Genomic DNA, 14276 nt, shown 5'->3' with positions numbered 1-14276 from the left:
CCAGACAGCCCTTTAAACCCACACCTCCCTCAGGCTTCTCTCTACCCCCCCAGCCCCGACCTTGGGCTGAAGGGGCTCCAGAAGTCTAGGGTCCCTTAGGTATGGAGTCTTTACCATAGCTGGGCACCCCGCCCCCTCCCCCTCTGTAGCAGGAGCCGGTTCAGCCCAAGGTGTCCTGAGGAGAGGGCACTCCAAAATGGACCATCTAACCCCAAAGCAGCTGCACTTTGTCACCTGCCTGTGACAGCTGCAGCAGCCCCTCTCTTCGCAGGAATGGGGTGCGGTGGGCCCTGTCACCCCAGGCAGGCTGGCTAGCAGAGGCCACAGGCCTGGGGTGCCCAGAGATCTGTCAAGCAGGAGGCCCGTTGGGACAGACTACTCACCAGTGTAGGTCTGCCCTGCTGAAGGGGTGGGCAGACCCCCTTCATGCCCCTCATTCTCCTACCCGGCCGCTCATCTACTGAATGAGCAAGTGGTTGGCCCAGAACATAGAGCTCTAAAAGCACTGGCCCTCGATCACAGCTCAGTCAGCTTTTGCTTTCCAGCTGCCCGGTGGGTTTCAGGTGTCTTCGGTGAGGCCGACTGAGGCCGAGGCAGGCACTGTGAGATGGGCCGCCCCACACGGCTCCCCACAGCTCCAACCCAGGCCGAGGCGCAGCCTGCACTCACCCTTTGCCAAGTGTCCACACTGAACCAGGCAGGCCAGGGAAGAAAGCCAGAACGCACTGGAAACATCTGTCTGAAGCCTCTCTTTTGGAGCTCTGTTCTTCATTTTAAAGGGATGGTGGAAGGTTAGGGACGCAGTTTACTATTTCTGGTTCCTATACTTGGGGTACCAGGTTCTTCTTGCTATTGTGACATGTCTGTACCTCATTTGGGATGGAGACTATTACTTCGATGTTTTGATTTGAAATTCCAATAAAAATAAATGCTTTGAAACCCTGTAATCCTAAAATAGAGGCCAAGAGGGAGAACTGAAACATCTTCCCTTGTATTTCTTCCCTGCCTCCTCCCCCACCTCCATTTCCAGTCCTGGTACAGACAGAGCTCCCAGCACTTCGGCCCTGGCTGAGGCCCAAAGCCGGGTGGTGGGAGCCGGACAGGCAGCGGGGGCTCCTGGGGTGGGGTGGGGGCTCCCACACCTCCTCCTTCTGAAGCTCGGCCCCTCAGCCTAACTGCAGAAGAGGGGGCACAGGACCACCTCAGGCTGGCCAGGGGGTGGCAGCCAGGCCCCAGCCAGGCCAAGCACAGGGTGGAGGACCCGGGGGACACCAGAGGCCTGGCCGCTGCCAAATATGCTGGAAGCCAAGGTGAACCAGGGAGATGGGCTCCTGTCCCCAGCCTGACTTGCTCTTGGAAGACACAGCGTCTGCTCACTGAGGGGTGGAGGCCCCTGGTTCTAGAGAGGTGGACGGTGTTTGGCAGTGCACCAGTCAACTCAGAGAACAAGACTGCTTCTTGGATAATTTCTGGTATAACACCACCCGTCCTGTGCTTGACCGCCTGGCTGGGGCGGTGGCAGGCTCCCGCAGTGTCCCCCACATCTCTTGCAAGGGCTCGGCGGGCCTGGGCTCCTCCCAAGAAGGGAGACTGCTTACAGACTCCACTCCTGGTGGGGATCCCCCGACAGCCCCCGTGAAGCGACTGGTTCCTGACAGCCAGTAAAGGCTGAGTGTTTCGGGGTCAGAGTTACCACTTAAGGAAGCCGTAAGGGGCAGGCACCACGGTTGCTAGGTGTTTCTTTGCTTTGCTAGACCGGGGAACCCACGGGGATTTGTGGGACCCTCTGTTGGGGATGTGCCATCTTGCTGGTAAGAGGCTCGTTCCTCTTGGTTTACTTCCCACGCTCATTCTGGGGATGGTTCATCCCGTCACATCTGCTTCACATGGGAATCGTGGCAGGGGTCAGGGGAACCACCAAGGCCAGAAACGGGGTCCGGGGGAGCAGACAGCAGAAACTGTGGCACCGAGAAAGTGTGCCAGACTGCCATGCAGACAGGTCTTTTGTGACTCCTCCACGGTGACTTGGGTGCATCTGACTCAAATTGCCATTTTCCCAAAGCAGGTCACCTGGGGTCACCTGACCCCACCCTGGCCCAGGCCCATTCTGACAGCAAATGGGATGAAGAGTGAGGCCTGTCAACCCTCAGCCCGTTGGTGAAGAGGTGGGCCGTCCCTGACAAGTGCAGCACTGAGTGCACAGGCCACAGCATGTGGTGCAGTCCCAGGGAGGAAAATCCTGAGGCATGTGGACCCACATTCATACGCTGCCTGTCACTTAGTAGGACACCTCGGGGATCTGGCCTGTTAAACCCGTCGAGGCGAGATCTACAGTGGGAACCAGAATAGGGCAGGCTCACACCCAGATCCTGGTCTCCACCACAGCCCATCTTCTGTCCCCAGGGCTCCTGGGTCTTCTGCGAATTCTCCGGCCTGGACCGAGGCCACTCTTGGGAGGTGCCACGTGGTCATGTGAAGAAAAGCAGCCCAGGGGAGGCAGGGTGCTTTCTAACTCAAATCCTACTACATGCTCTAGGTGACCCGCCACGGTTACCAGCATGAAGCTTTTTTCTGCAAGCAGATGAAACATTTAAAAAAGTAGCATGCCGGCCTTAGAGACCTGCCTCCTGGCTGACGGCAGCCACTCTGCAATCCAGCAGCCCCGCCAGGCTCTGGCCGCGGGCTCCTCCTCCGCACCCTCGCTGCCGTCCTCTTAGGAGATGCTGAGGTGCAAGCTAGGAAAACCTGTTCGAGATTCTGAAGAAACTCGGAAGGGGTGGATAACAGGGTGTGGTCGGAGCACCAACAGGAGGTCTCCGTGCAGGCCCACTCACTCTTCCTCCCTCACCTTCCCTATGGTCCCTGTGGGGACCACACCCGACACAGGTAAGGATGCCCGCGTCTGCAAGCCGAGAAGGCAAACAACCCACGGGACTCAGCCGAAGCTGTGACCGGGGGCGTCAGTTCAGATGACCCCAGAGGACTTGGGATCACGGGAGCAAGGCAATTAACTGTCTTGGTGCAAAATCCCGTGCGTGCAGTAGCTCAGCTCTGCCTCAGTGGTTTCTAAGGACAAAGGAGGCTTTCACAAGAAGAGGCTAAGCACTGGGCCAGCTGGCTGCCCACAGCCCACGAGGAGGTAGTGAGTGGCTGTTGTGCACACAGCCAGGTGGGCAAGCGCTGTCGGTGCCTCTGGGTCTCTTCCCGCTCCACCCGAGACGGCCGAACACTCACACAGACCAGAGGGAGACAGTGTCATTTATCCCAACGCTTCCCAGGAAGCAGTGTTCTTGCATTTATTCAAATTCACAAATAAAAATCTTTTTTGAGGGAGAGAACATGCAAGCCGGGGGGAGAGAGAGAGAATCTTAAGCAGGCTCCACCCTCAGCATGGAGCCCAACAAGGGGCTCGATCCTATGGCCCCGGGATCCTGAGCTGAACTCAAGAGCCAGGTGCTCAATCGAGTGAGCCACCCAGGGGGCCCCCAAAATTTGAATCTTGTACCACTATGGCTAACAAAGCACATACAATCATATGCAACGCATGTAACAGAGAAGAGCAAACCCCTAGGAAACCTTCTAGAGTAACAGTCACTGTTAAAAGAATTCTGGAGACTAAGAGCTTTTAATGAAGGAATGTGTTAAAACCACGCTTCCTCCCACAAGCCCGATGCAGAGCCGGGTGAACACAGCCTGGAACCGCACTTGAGGCTGCTCTCGTCCAGCTCGGGCTCTGGCACAATCTCGGGATGGTACCAACCACTAGGGCTTCCCGCGGTTTCACACCACCCTCCCTCCAGAACAGCGCCTGGAAGCTTGGTTTCCGTGTGCGTGTGCGCACGTGTGCGCCATCAGAGCAGGAGCATACCCTTCACGCTCCCATGGCCACCTGGGAGGGTGACAGACCAACCAGTGGACAGGAGGGACGGTATCAGGTTGCAGAGAATACTCCTGGGGTAACGTCATTTTTCTTTTTAAACAGTATTAAAAAATAATAAAAAGTATGAAATTCAGAAGCACGCAGGAATACAAAAACAGCAATCATGTTTTATTATGAACACATCTTGGATTCTTACCCTGCCCTTTCAAAAATAGCTAAAGAACAAGACCTAGCAATCAAGACAATCCTGTAGGATCTTTCTGAAATGACCCAGAGAAGAATACCAAATGGTGTTCACTGATCCCAGTATACAGAATCTCTGACTTCCTGGAATTCTAAAAAACATCCAGTGCAGCCATAAGCTGAGAGGATCCATGCAACAAGTTCAGCAGTTTTTCTGATTTTTTTCTCAGACAGCTTTCATCGTTTGTGTGAAAGAACTGCCTTGACCTCACAGTAGAGATCCAATTCAGATTCCGTGTCTTGGGGTGGCAAGTTCAGGGTGGGGGACAAAGGCACCACGCGGTCCGTGAACTCCAGGGACAGCAGCCTCTGGAAAGAGAAGCACCAAGGCCTGGACGCTGCTGGCTGATGGCTTTAGCAGCCCCAATACCCTTCCTTTGATGTCCAGGGTCAATGCGATCCTGGTCCCACCAGGGCTAGGAGTAGATGCATGAAAAAGAATCTCGCTGTGATCTTTCCTGCAAAGGAAACAGCAATAAAATTTACAGCCTGGTAACAACGGAGGAATTCTTGTAAACCAGTACCGCTGCGTGCCTTCGCTCTCCACTTTGGAGACAAGACTGAGAGGATGGGATGAGACCCGCCGCAACTCACGACCCCACAGTGGGGTTCACAGCCGCACTGCTCACACACGGCTGTGAAAGCCAGCGACCGTAACCCGGGCCCCATTCTTTGCACCTGCTTCCGCAGCCTGAACCCAGCGCACAACGAGGCAGCGTGGCCTGGGTCCCGTGAAGCGCTAACCGCGTTCTGCCTTTAGGAGCGGAAGCCCGTCCCCTCGTCCCCTGCGTGTCAACATATCACTACGATGCCACCAACATCCACACCCCAGGGCCACATACAGACGGGCGCCGCCGCTGCCGGGGGTCCAGGTGCGCAGTCTTCGGTGAGCGCAGTCCCAGCTCTGGAGCCTCCAGGCACTTACACACAGGAAGGCTTTTTGCTCTAGGGCTCGACTCCTGTTCCTGCTGAACTGAGCCAGTGTGTAAAATGAGAACTGATATCAGCTCAGTAGGCACCGGAGGGCGGGTCCAATCGACAGCCCGGAAGCAGTGCCTCAGCTGGGAGCTCCTGCGCCGGCCCGCGGGGCTGCGAACACAAAAGAGAGGTTACCATGCTCGGGAGGAGGGGGAGACCACAACCAGGGGTCTCCTCTGAAAGCAACAGCCCTACTCACATGCAACCAACTGCTGACAGTTTTGTCTGGACTTTTTGCCGGCGCATTTAGCTTTAGTTTGTATGTAAGACGAATTTTTGCAGCTTTCAATACATTTGACCGTTCAGACAGGTGTCCAATCAGTGGACTGATATTTCCGCAGACTTTCGGTACACTCGTGCATTCACGACAGGAGAAAGTGCATCCTTGGAGCCACGCGGGTGTCGCCTCGTCCGGAGTGGCGCCCGGCGCCTGAGCGGACCACCCGGCGGCAGCCTCTGCCCCAGCAGCTCCAACTTAACTGTCCCCATCTCACCTTCTCTTCAGGTGCAGAACTTAGCCACTGTGAACAAAGCGGAAACCAGTCACTGTTCACCAATCAGCTAAGCTCTGCACCTCGTCAGAGAGGTCGTCGGCTGGGCACACTGGGGGAGGGGGGGCTGGCGACATCTTCCACAGCCGTCGGCTTCTTCCGTTTCTGGAGAAGAGCTACAAGATGAGCGTGTTCTCCGAACTGCAGAGAGAGAGAACTATGGCTTCCGGAGGAGCAGCCAAGGTCGTGGTTGCGTGGTAATCCCTGGCAATGTGATTTTAATCTGAAGTCACAAATCAGCATGCCAGGAACCCAAGCAGCCAGAGCACTCGGAGCAGCGCCGCGCCTGCTCACCGCCCGCACCGCACGCGCTGGCTTCCTCACGCACCAGGCGCCGACACCGCTCCGCCCGCTACCGCGTGGCCTTGACTTCGCCTTGTTGCGCGTTTACCTGGAGTCCCAGAGGCCCAGTGTCTTAAATCGAAAGGGCTCTGTGTAGCCTTGGAGCACAAAATTAAAAAGGCAACGAGCGGCTGCCCCTGCGCGGTTTGCCGTCTGCACCCGCGGGGCCGGCAGGTGCCGTCGTCGCTGAGGGACGGCCGAGGGGCGGGACACGCACGGGGCCCCCACGTTCACCCACAAGGGGCAGGAACGGGAAGAGTTCCCAGGAAGGAGCAGACTCCTGACCACCTCCCCGAAAACTCACGACGAGGAACGGAGAGCCATGGTGCCCGCTGTGGTTCTCCACAAGCTGGAACAGGGGACAGTGGGCCGAACAGCCCGCCCCACTGTGTTTCAGTCTTCAAGAACCCCAAACTCTCCATGAAACCAAAAATCTAAAGAGAAATATGATCTATACTCTTACTACAGGGGGCCCACCACAAGGGAACTGGTCCCTCTCAACTGGCCCGGCCCTGAAGGACCCGAAGCCACCAAGGAAAGGGTCTGGGTCCCGCTATACAGGACGCACAGCCGTGGCAATCATTTCCACTACTCTGTTTCCTGGGAAATGTGGTTCCTGCACTCTTATGGAAAAAGAGGGTCCTACTTTAAAAATCGCTTTTCTCCCCTTCATATCACAGTTCTTTCAAATAACTAAGACACTAACACATGTTAGAAATGGTCTTAATATACAGCAAAACATCAGAAGCAAACAAAATCTGACACTGGGTTAAGAATACCAACATAAAATATTAAATAACCATTAAGAATTCTACCTGTCAATAAGCTGTAGAACATGAAAAATGCTTGAGATCTGATGTGAAATTAAAAAAAAAGACAGAATTAGACGGGCCCCATTACATCATGTGAAACCGTGAAGAAACACTGAGAAGGTAACAAATGACGACAATACACCCACAGCCCCACAGCTGTACTTAACAAAGCAGCACATACCCCTGCTACGTGACTTGTGAAATGCAGAAACCCACAGTTAAACACTCCTAGAATGTACATCTAATAGGTCAATTCCAAGACAATTAACAGGAAGTAGCTTAAATAACTTAGGACTTGCACTGCAGTGTAGACCAGGAGGAGATTCCACTCCAACGTGAGGTGAGAAATAAACCAGGCACAGCGGGGTCGAGGAGCACATGGCACACCTTGGCAGGAGGCCCTCAAGTTGGTCAGAACCCTCATGTTCTCATACAGATGGTGGGCTGGGGATGGACCCAGACGCCTGCATGGAGCTCAGGGTTCGAGGTAACCCAGCAACGTGCTCCCGTGTGAGCCCTCACCAGAAGACTGGATCAGTGCTTCCACCGTCCAAACCTATTCCAAATGCTCTCCTGTGTTTTTGTCCCTACAAGTAACAAAACCTAAAGTGGCCAAAGCAGTGCCCAGGGAAGTGATTCCGCCGGGGTGGGCAGCCTCTGCTCCTGGGGCCAACCTGGCCAGCCTGGCGTGAGTTCTGCCTGCACTCCCAGGCCACCAGCCACTGAGGAGTGGAGGACCGTGGCTCAGCGCCTCCTTATCGACTCACGTGACTCCTACAAGGAATCTCTGGTTAGAACCGAACAGTGGAGAAACGGAAGAGAGAGAGAATCACCTCTTCAGAATAACATCTCGGCCACCACCTGGGCTGAGGATCTGTCCATCTGCTCCTTGGTCAGCTCGAAGCAGCGGCGGGCGACCTGCTGCTGCCGGGAGTCCTCGCTCACCATCAGCTCCCCGTAGAGGTAGATGCCCATGGCCTGTGGGGCACAGAGCACGGAAGGGAAAGAAATGACACGTCCACACGCACATGGTCTGCGCTGCTGGAACACACACTTGCCCGTGTGGAAACTACAAAGACCCTAGAGAAGACGGCCGAGTGGCTGTTCTCCTGAAGCCAACAGTTTTCGATCCCTTCACTTTCTTGTTCACACTGAAGCCCCCTGGAATTCTTAACAATCAATTCCATCAACAGGACTGTGGTGGCAATCTAATCGGTGACAGAATGACGCACGAGCATTTCTCCAGGGATGACTGTGTCGGGATCACCAGGGAGTCAGGGAGGTCCCCACAATGCCCACCACGGAAACGTGCATGGCTGAAAGTGGCCTCCGAAGCATGGTGTGCGCGTCACAGGGTTGCAGGACCTCTCTCAGGGAAGTACGCCCTGAGGTGCGGCTGGGGAATGAAGACCAGCACGTCACATGGCACCACGGCAGGGAGAACGTCACCCCACCCAGGGAAGTATGTCCGCTGCGTCAGCCCAGCCTGACAGAGCCCCTCAACCATCCCTGCCGTGGCAGCAAACACCGCCTCTTCAGTTCCCAAAACAATGTTCTCCACACATACTTTAAATTAGAGCCACTGAAGACATGGACACATACTGTGACAGCTAAGCCACAGCCTGACCCAAGACTTGGGGATGCTGTGAGTCATTTGGTACTGACAATGGTCCAGACATGCACATCTGCATTTTTCCTACAGTTTTACAAACAGCCAGTTAGGTTCTGGAAGACCAAAAGAACCCTTTGGTTCTGCCTTTTCTCTGATTCCAAGCTTACTTATGCCACGGGTTACATTCTGTTGGAGCAAATTAGAGGGCGGATCTCAAAAGATCCTTTTAGCACAAGATAAAAATTTGGTAGTATGGGGCTCAAAAATCCTTTCCTTAAAAAGCTGAGTTATGGTCATCCTTATTTGGCAACGGTCTTGGCTCTAAAAAGGAGTTACTTCTGGTTTTCAGAACAGACCTTAAGTTGCTCTTATATTTTGTCTTTGTTGTCTGTGTTTCCAAACACCTCTGCTCCAACTGTGCAAATGTGACATTTCTCCTAGTACAAAGTCATGTACTTTTCTTTGTGGGAAGAACGAGCCCTTACTTGCCGGCTGCCCCCCATACTCAGGCCCTATCAAAAGTCCCTTTGTTTGCCCCACCCCCACTGAAGCATGGCTCCATTCTCTAGCCCACAGTACCCGGCGGAAAGCTCGCTCACAATGGTCACGCTAACAGCAACCAGCTGCGGTCTGCCTTCCAGCAGCTGACAGAACCCACAGAACACACATCACCATGCACGGCCGTACGGGGCAGACGTGGGTGGTGCAGAGGATGCAAGGCAGACACCCCCCAACATGTTCGTGCGCATACATGTTTCCTGCAGGCTCCTTGGAAGGTGACTGCCTTCCCCTGGTGAACAGTGAGGTGTGGCAGGGTGTGGCTGGTGCAGGTATAGACCAGACTGTCCTAGCCAGGCCGGCTCTCCCTGACTAGTCTCATGTCCACACACACTTTAAATTAGAGCCGCTAAAGACACAAACACACACCGTGACAGCTAAGCCACGGCCTGAGATTTGGGGATGCTGTGAGGTCTGCATGTGTGTCATTTAGTAATGACAGTGGTCCACAGCTGGGTCAAACCACCAAAGCTTTTAAGAGGTGTAATTCATGCTTTAGAGGGACAAAGTGGGGGGAGATGGGGAATCAGCTCCAAAATGTGTTAGGTAAGCTCCTACCTACTTCTTAAAAATCTTTGGAAAATGCTTAAGTATTTGTGATGAAGAAGATGTTAATGACCTGGGTCCCTGTGTTAGTAAATGCACTGGACAATCAGGAGACAGCATTAAAAGAATTCCCATCTGCTGAAAAATGAAACTTACCTGATCCTCCTGGAGGAATCTCTCCACATCTTTGTATGCTTTTGTGTATTTATGCTTTATGATGAGTTCACACCACCGATGGCGAACCTTAAGGAAGGAGAGAAAATCCAGTAAGCAACAAGCTGGTGGGTTTCCTTAGCCCATCTTAATGACAGAATTTGTATTAGCAAAAGTTACACTCTCAAGAATATTAATGATACTTCGTTCCAAATCTCATTTTAATTTCTTTTGCAAAGAAAGGAACCATGTCCCTCACTGGAAGGCTGTCAATTTTAGGAGAGCAAAATACACGTTTTAGTTAGGTGTTTTGATGTTTTTAAGTGCAATTCTGCAAGACAAAACAGATAAATGCAAAACATAAGTGGGAAATGAAGTGCACATCCCAGCCAGGTGACTGCTCTGTCCTCCAGCGTGCAGCCAGTGACGGTTCCCTTTAAAACCACAACTGCTTAATTTCCTGCAATAACCAATCTGGTTCAATGCTGCTGACTGTTAACAATAAACACAGTAAATTCAGGAAGACACTGCTCTCCACATTCCCGAGAAGATGCACAGCTCACCTCTGCAGCATTTGGGGAGGGCGCCCGGGGACAGGAAGGAGAACAGGGCACTGTGCCGCAGGTCTGTGCAGCCTGCCGCCAATGAACAAGCTAAATGTGGGCGTCGTTCAGTCCAGATCCACTTGACTAAAGGTTTACCAGAACGCACTTGCCAGGAGCTCCAGCCCCTACAGACAATATGGGGGTCTAGTCCCAACACTAGCTAGCTCTGCTGATGCAGGCAGAGCCCCAGCCAGCTCTTGGCACTTCTGGCACATTCTTTAGCTGGAGAGTCTACCCGAATTTGGTTTTCGGAATCTAGTTGCAGGCCAATGCCTCAAAGCCCTCTCAATTATCCCCAGTGAGGAGTTCACCACTTTCTATTCCATTCCTGGCTCAACATCAGCCATACATGGAAGTGATTACAAGCACCTAACTTCCTTCCTTCCCTCTTTGTTTTTCGTTGTCTTTGAAAAAAGGAGACCCTACATAGTAATCCATTTGTGGCAATGGGATAATGTAAGCAATTTCAACATTCTGACTGGGGCTCCTGTAAATTATATCATCACCCACTGCTGGCTGGCTCTCTCCTTTAATCTACTATAAATAGATTTGCACACAAACAAGTAAGTATGAAGAAACAAATCTTCTGGGAAGAATCCTTCCCCTGGGCTACAGTCCTCTCCAAGACTGGGTGTTAACTCGGGGGATCTGGTGGTGCTGCTTTTTGCTTGTGGGCAGCCGAGCCCTTTGAACTTCTAAGGACAGGATGCCAATGAATTTACATCTACGAAGGAATTTCAGAGGCGAATGGAAATGAGCTAATAGCCTCAGAGCATCACAAGAAATGGGAAGAGGTTGGACTACACTGGTCTTGGCAATCTTTCCATCTTCCACAGAATGTTCTTTCCTATACAGCCAATAGAAATGAACAGACCATGAAGGGCAGCCCCTAAAACGGTCTCACAAAAAAGACAACTGAACAGAGCTCCAAGCCAGCTCGTCCCATTACACTAATGAGAAGCCACCAGAACCACCAGACCCCTGCTCCTACACTCTGGTTCGAGTACTGCAGGCTGAGCCCTGGAGAGCAGCTGACCAGCACCCTTAGATGCCACCCCCTCCCCCCCCGCCCCGTTTTCTCCCTATCACGGTAACCTAAACACCTCAGATACCGCTGGCCATATCTTGAGAGCTTGGTGAAAGCGGGGGCCAGCTCCCCAAGGTCAGGAGAAGGACCGGCAAGTCGGTGTGGCCTGGTGGGATGCCCCCTGGGGAAGAGCAATCCCCTCTCACACCTGCACACTGGAAGGCTTGCACCAGCTTTTGGTGGGGTGATGGAGAGCTCCGTCGGCTTTCCAAGTGCTCTGACCTGACCGCCTAGGTGTGTGTGACGTGCCCACACCGTACCTCTCTGCACTCTAACACCTGGGGAGGCTATATTTTTTAGACCTGATTTTGAAATGGAGGGTTCAGCCTCTCATTTCCTCTTCCCGTGCTCTCTTCTCCCAATCTACACAGACAGAGATAACAAGGCCTAAACAAGGGCCTATTTCCTGGTAAAGTAAGACCCCCCCAGGCTGGCGGAAGGTGGGGTGGTCCCACCACACCGGGTGAAGGTCCAGGAGCCCCAAGTGAAGGCTCCTTCACACCAACATGAAGTCAGTATTGCCACTTCTCTTACTGTTAAAAAGGGTTTATTGTCACGATTAATAAGAGATCTAGTCTTCTGACCCCTGAGGGCCAACATGGCATCCAGGAAGCACAGCCCAGGCTCCCCTCCCCTCCCCTCTAAGAGCAGAAAAAACAACAAGCCTTTTCTTTACAAAAGAACTCAGTGCATCTCAGTATTTCAGTGACAGGATGTTTAAAAGACATCACAGACATGCTGTGTGAGGCTAAGGGCCTGACACATTTCTTGCTTGCGCACAGGGTTTTTACCTCTCTTCATATTTCGCTGACAAAGAAAACTCTTTTTATCCCCTAAACTTGAGGACCCAATTCGCATGGCCACTTGCCACCACACGTAATGGGGGTCTTGCTGAAAAGCTGGCAGCAAAGTCACACCTATCTTAATTTTTCCTAGCAATTATTTCCATAGTGGGCACTGCCAGAATAGTCCTTCTCCAGATCACTGAGAAACTTGAACAGTCCTTGACAGAGGCTGTCACATACTCGTACTAAGTTCCTGCCCCCTCTGGAAATGGGGAAAGTGAGGTTCTCCATGCTATGGAGCCAGAGCCAGAGAATTTCAAACAGGTCTCTGAGGAGAGAGCTGTCCATCCTTTACATTTGCTCTTATTTCTAATTAATTAATTAGTTAATGGGGGTAGTGGTCACTTGGACTTTTAACTTCCTCCATGAGATGAAAAATAAACATCGTGCATGTACATGACAGTGTGGGCCCAGCAGCCCTCCCACAGCACCTGTGGCTTCTCGACTCCGCTCATTTAGTTCCAATGTTGCAGGTGCACACACACGCCAACACTGACCAAATTACACTTCAGAGAGTCATGTTTTATTACACCGCAGTTATGCTAATGGAGATGAAAACTTTTAATGACCCTTTGAACTAGACTCAAATTCACATCACTCCTAGTCCTGCCCCATAGGAATCACCTGAAAACCCGGAGTCAGCCAACAGGTTAGCCCCGAACACCGTCAATGTGATCAGGCTGGATGGAGAAGTAGGGGTGAGGACCACGTGGGGAGGGAAGGAAAGGCCAAGAACCTGAAGAGAATGAGAAAAGGGACAGAGCTGCCCACGGCAGCAAAGAGGGGAGTCCCAGGGACCTTGAGTGCCCGTGCCCCCCTCTGGGACCGAGTGTGTGTGGGAGGGTACCGGAGGCCTTGTTTCCAAGGACATGTCCACCTCCCCACCGTTGCGTTTTCAGGATGGGTCCTGGCCCACCTCCCCTACCAGTGCCGGGACAAGCAGGCACACCCCACAATGGCCACGCAGGGGGTTCCCAGCACACACACGGAGCACTTAGCAGAGCATGTGGCACAGGACTGACGAAGGATATGGAAAAAGAGAACTTAGGTTCCTGGTTCTTCCCGAAATGTCGCAATGAAGTTGTGGTAGACAGACATGCATATACGGTTGTGTGCCCACAAATACTTTGGTCCGATAAAAATCAGTCTGAAAATCTGCTTTCTAGAGTTCTGCTCAAAGGACACTCTGAACAGAAAAATGATGTGGATGCTTCAGTGCACAGGTGGGTTTTAAAACATATGCTAATCTGCACCAATGGAAATGGATTCCAGAAGTTTCCAGGTTTCCAAAGCCCCCACGAACAATGATGAGTGCACAGACATCATTGTTCTCCCCAGAGTGCCAAACAACGTGACTGGTCCTTTGGGGTTGGGTCCAGATGGGCAGGTCTTAGAATTGGGAGTTGGGGGGGGGGGGACAATGAAGGGTAGGTGTGCAGAAGCAGATTCATCAGACCCACTTTTGGTGACAGAGAATGAAAACCCTCCAGTAATCCACATAACTGCTCCAGGATGGTGGATCCCTGAACCTCAGCAGGGACTTCTCCAAGAGGATGGGCTGTGTCTGTGACAACAGGCCTGAGCCTTGGGGGATGTGGTAGACATGTGGCCTAGGTGTCCAAACAGTCCCCTGCATGTGATGTGTATACATGTGGATATACATGCACATAGACAGAAACATGGTTCTTTTCTTAATCCTTTCCCCTACTCAGGTATTTTGTTCTTCTTTATGCTAGTTGGTACTCAATTGATTTCATGACCCACTGGGCTCTGAGTCACAGAGCCTGAGGCACCAGGCTGGAGACCCAGGTAAGCCACTCAGCAGCTCTGTCAGCTTGGCCCTGCTCCCTGGGGTGGGGGGTGGGGGTGGGTGGGTTGTAAGTGTGTGTTCCCTCTAGGCTATTGTGAAAATGAGGTCACCCACTGTGAGTAGCGAAGAGTCCCATATACTGTCACTTTAGCTGGAGTGCCAGTTTCTGGCTTTTTCTACTTCAGAAGTTCTGTTATTTATTGAAATTATGAAATCTTGGGAGTATCATCTCCAAGGAAGTGTTTGTTAACTGG

At 52.5% G+C, this 14276-nt stretch overlaps 1 protein-coding gene across 17 annotated transcripts in view; it reads right to left on the bottom strand.

Annotated features, from left to right (window-relative positions):
• Positions 1 to 4027: 4027 nt before the first annotated feature.
• AOPEP (aminopeptidase O (putative)) overlaps positions 4028 to 14276 on the bottom strand; it is a 343279-nt gene continuing 333030 nt past the window's right edge. For 7 of the 17 annotated variants that reach the window (XM_045043610.1, XM_045043611.1, XM_045043600.1 and 4 more), the window contains 3 exons: positions 9679 to 9765; positions 7640 to 7784; positions 4028 to 4581 (listed from right to left, as the gene is read on the bottom strand). In XM_045043610.1, the coding sequence (XP_044899545.1) occupies positions 7644 to 7784; positions 9679 to 9765 (228 nt within the window). In that variant the 3' untranslated portion in view covers positions 4028 to 4581; positions 7640 to 7643. Of the gene's footprint in view, positions 5213 to 7639; positions 7785 to 9678; positions 9766 to 14276 lie in introns of those variants that run through there. The other 10 variants (XM_045043607.1, XR_006589156.1, XR_006589152.1 and 7 more) reach the window with 4 other exon arrangements.

The sequence above is a fragment of the Felis catus genome, chromosome D4 (genome assembly GCF_018350175.1).
Source record: "Felis catus isolate Fca126 chromosome D4, F.catus_Fca126_mat1.0, whole genome shotgun sequence".
Lineage (NCBI taxonomy): Eukaryota > Metazoa > Chordata > Mammalia > Carnivora > Felidae > Felis > Felis catus.
Note: the sequence above shows the minus strand (reverse complement) of the source record. Positions and strands in the feature narration are given on the sequence as shown.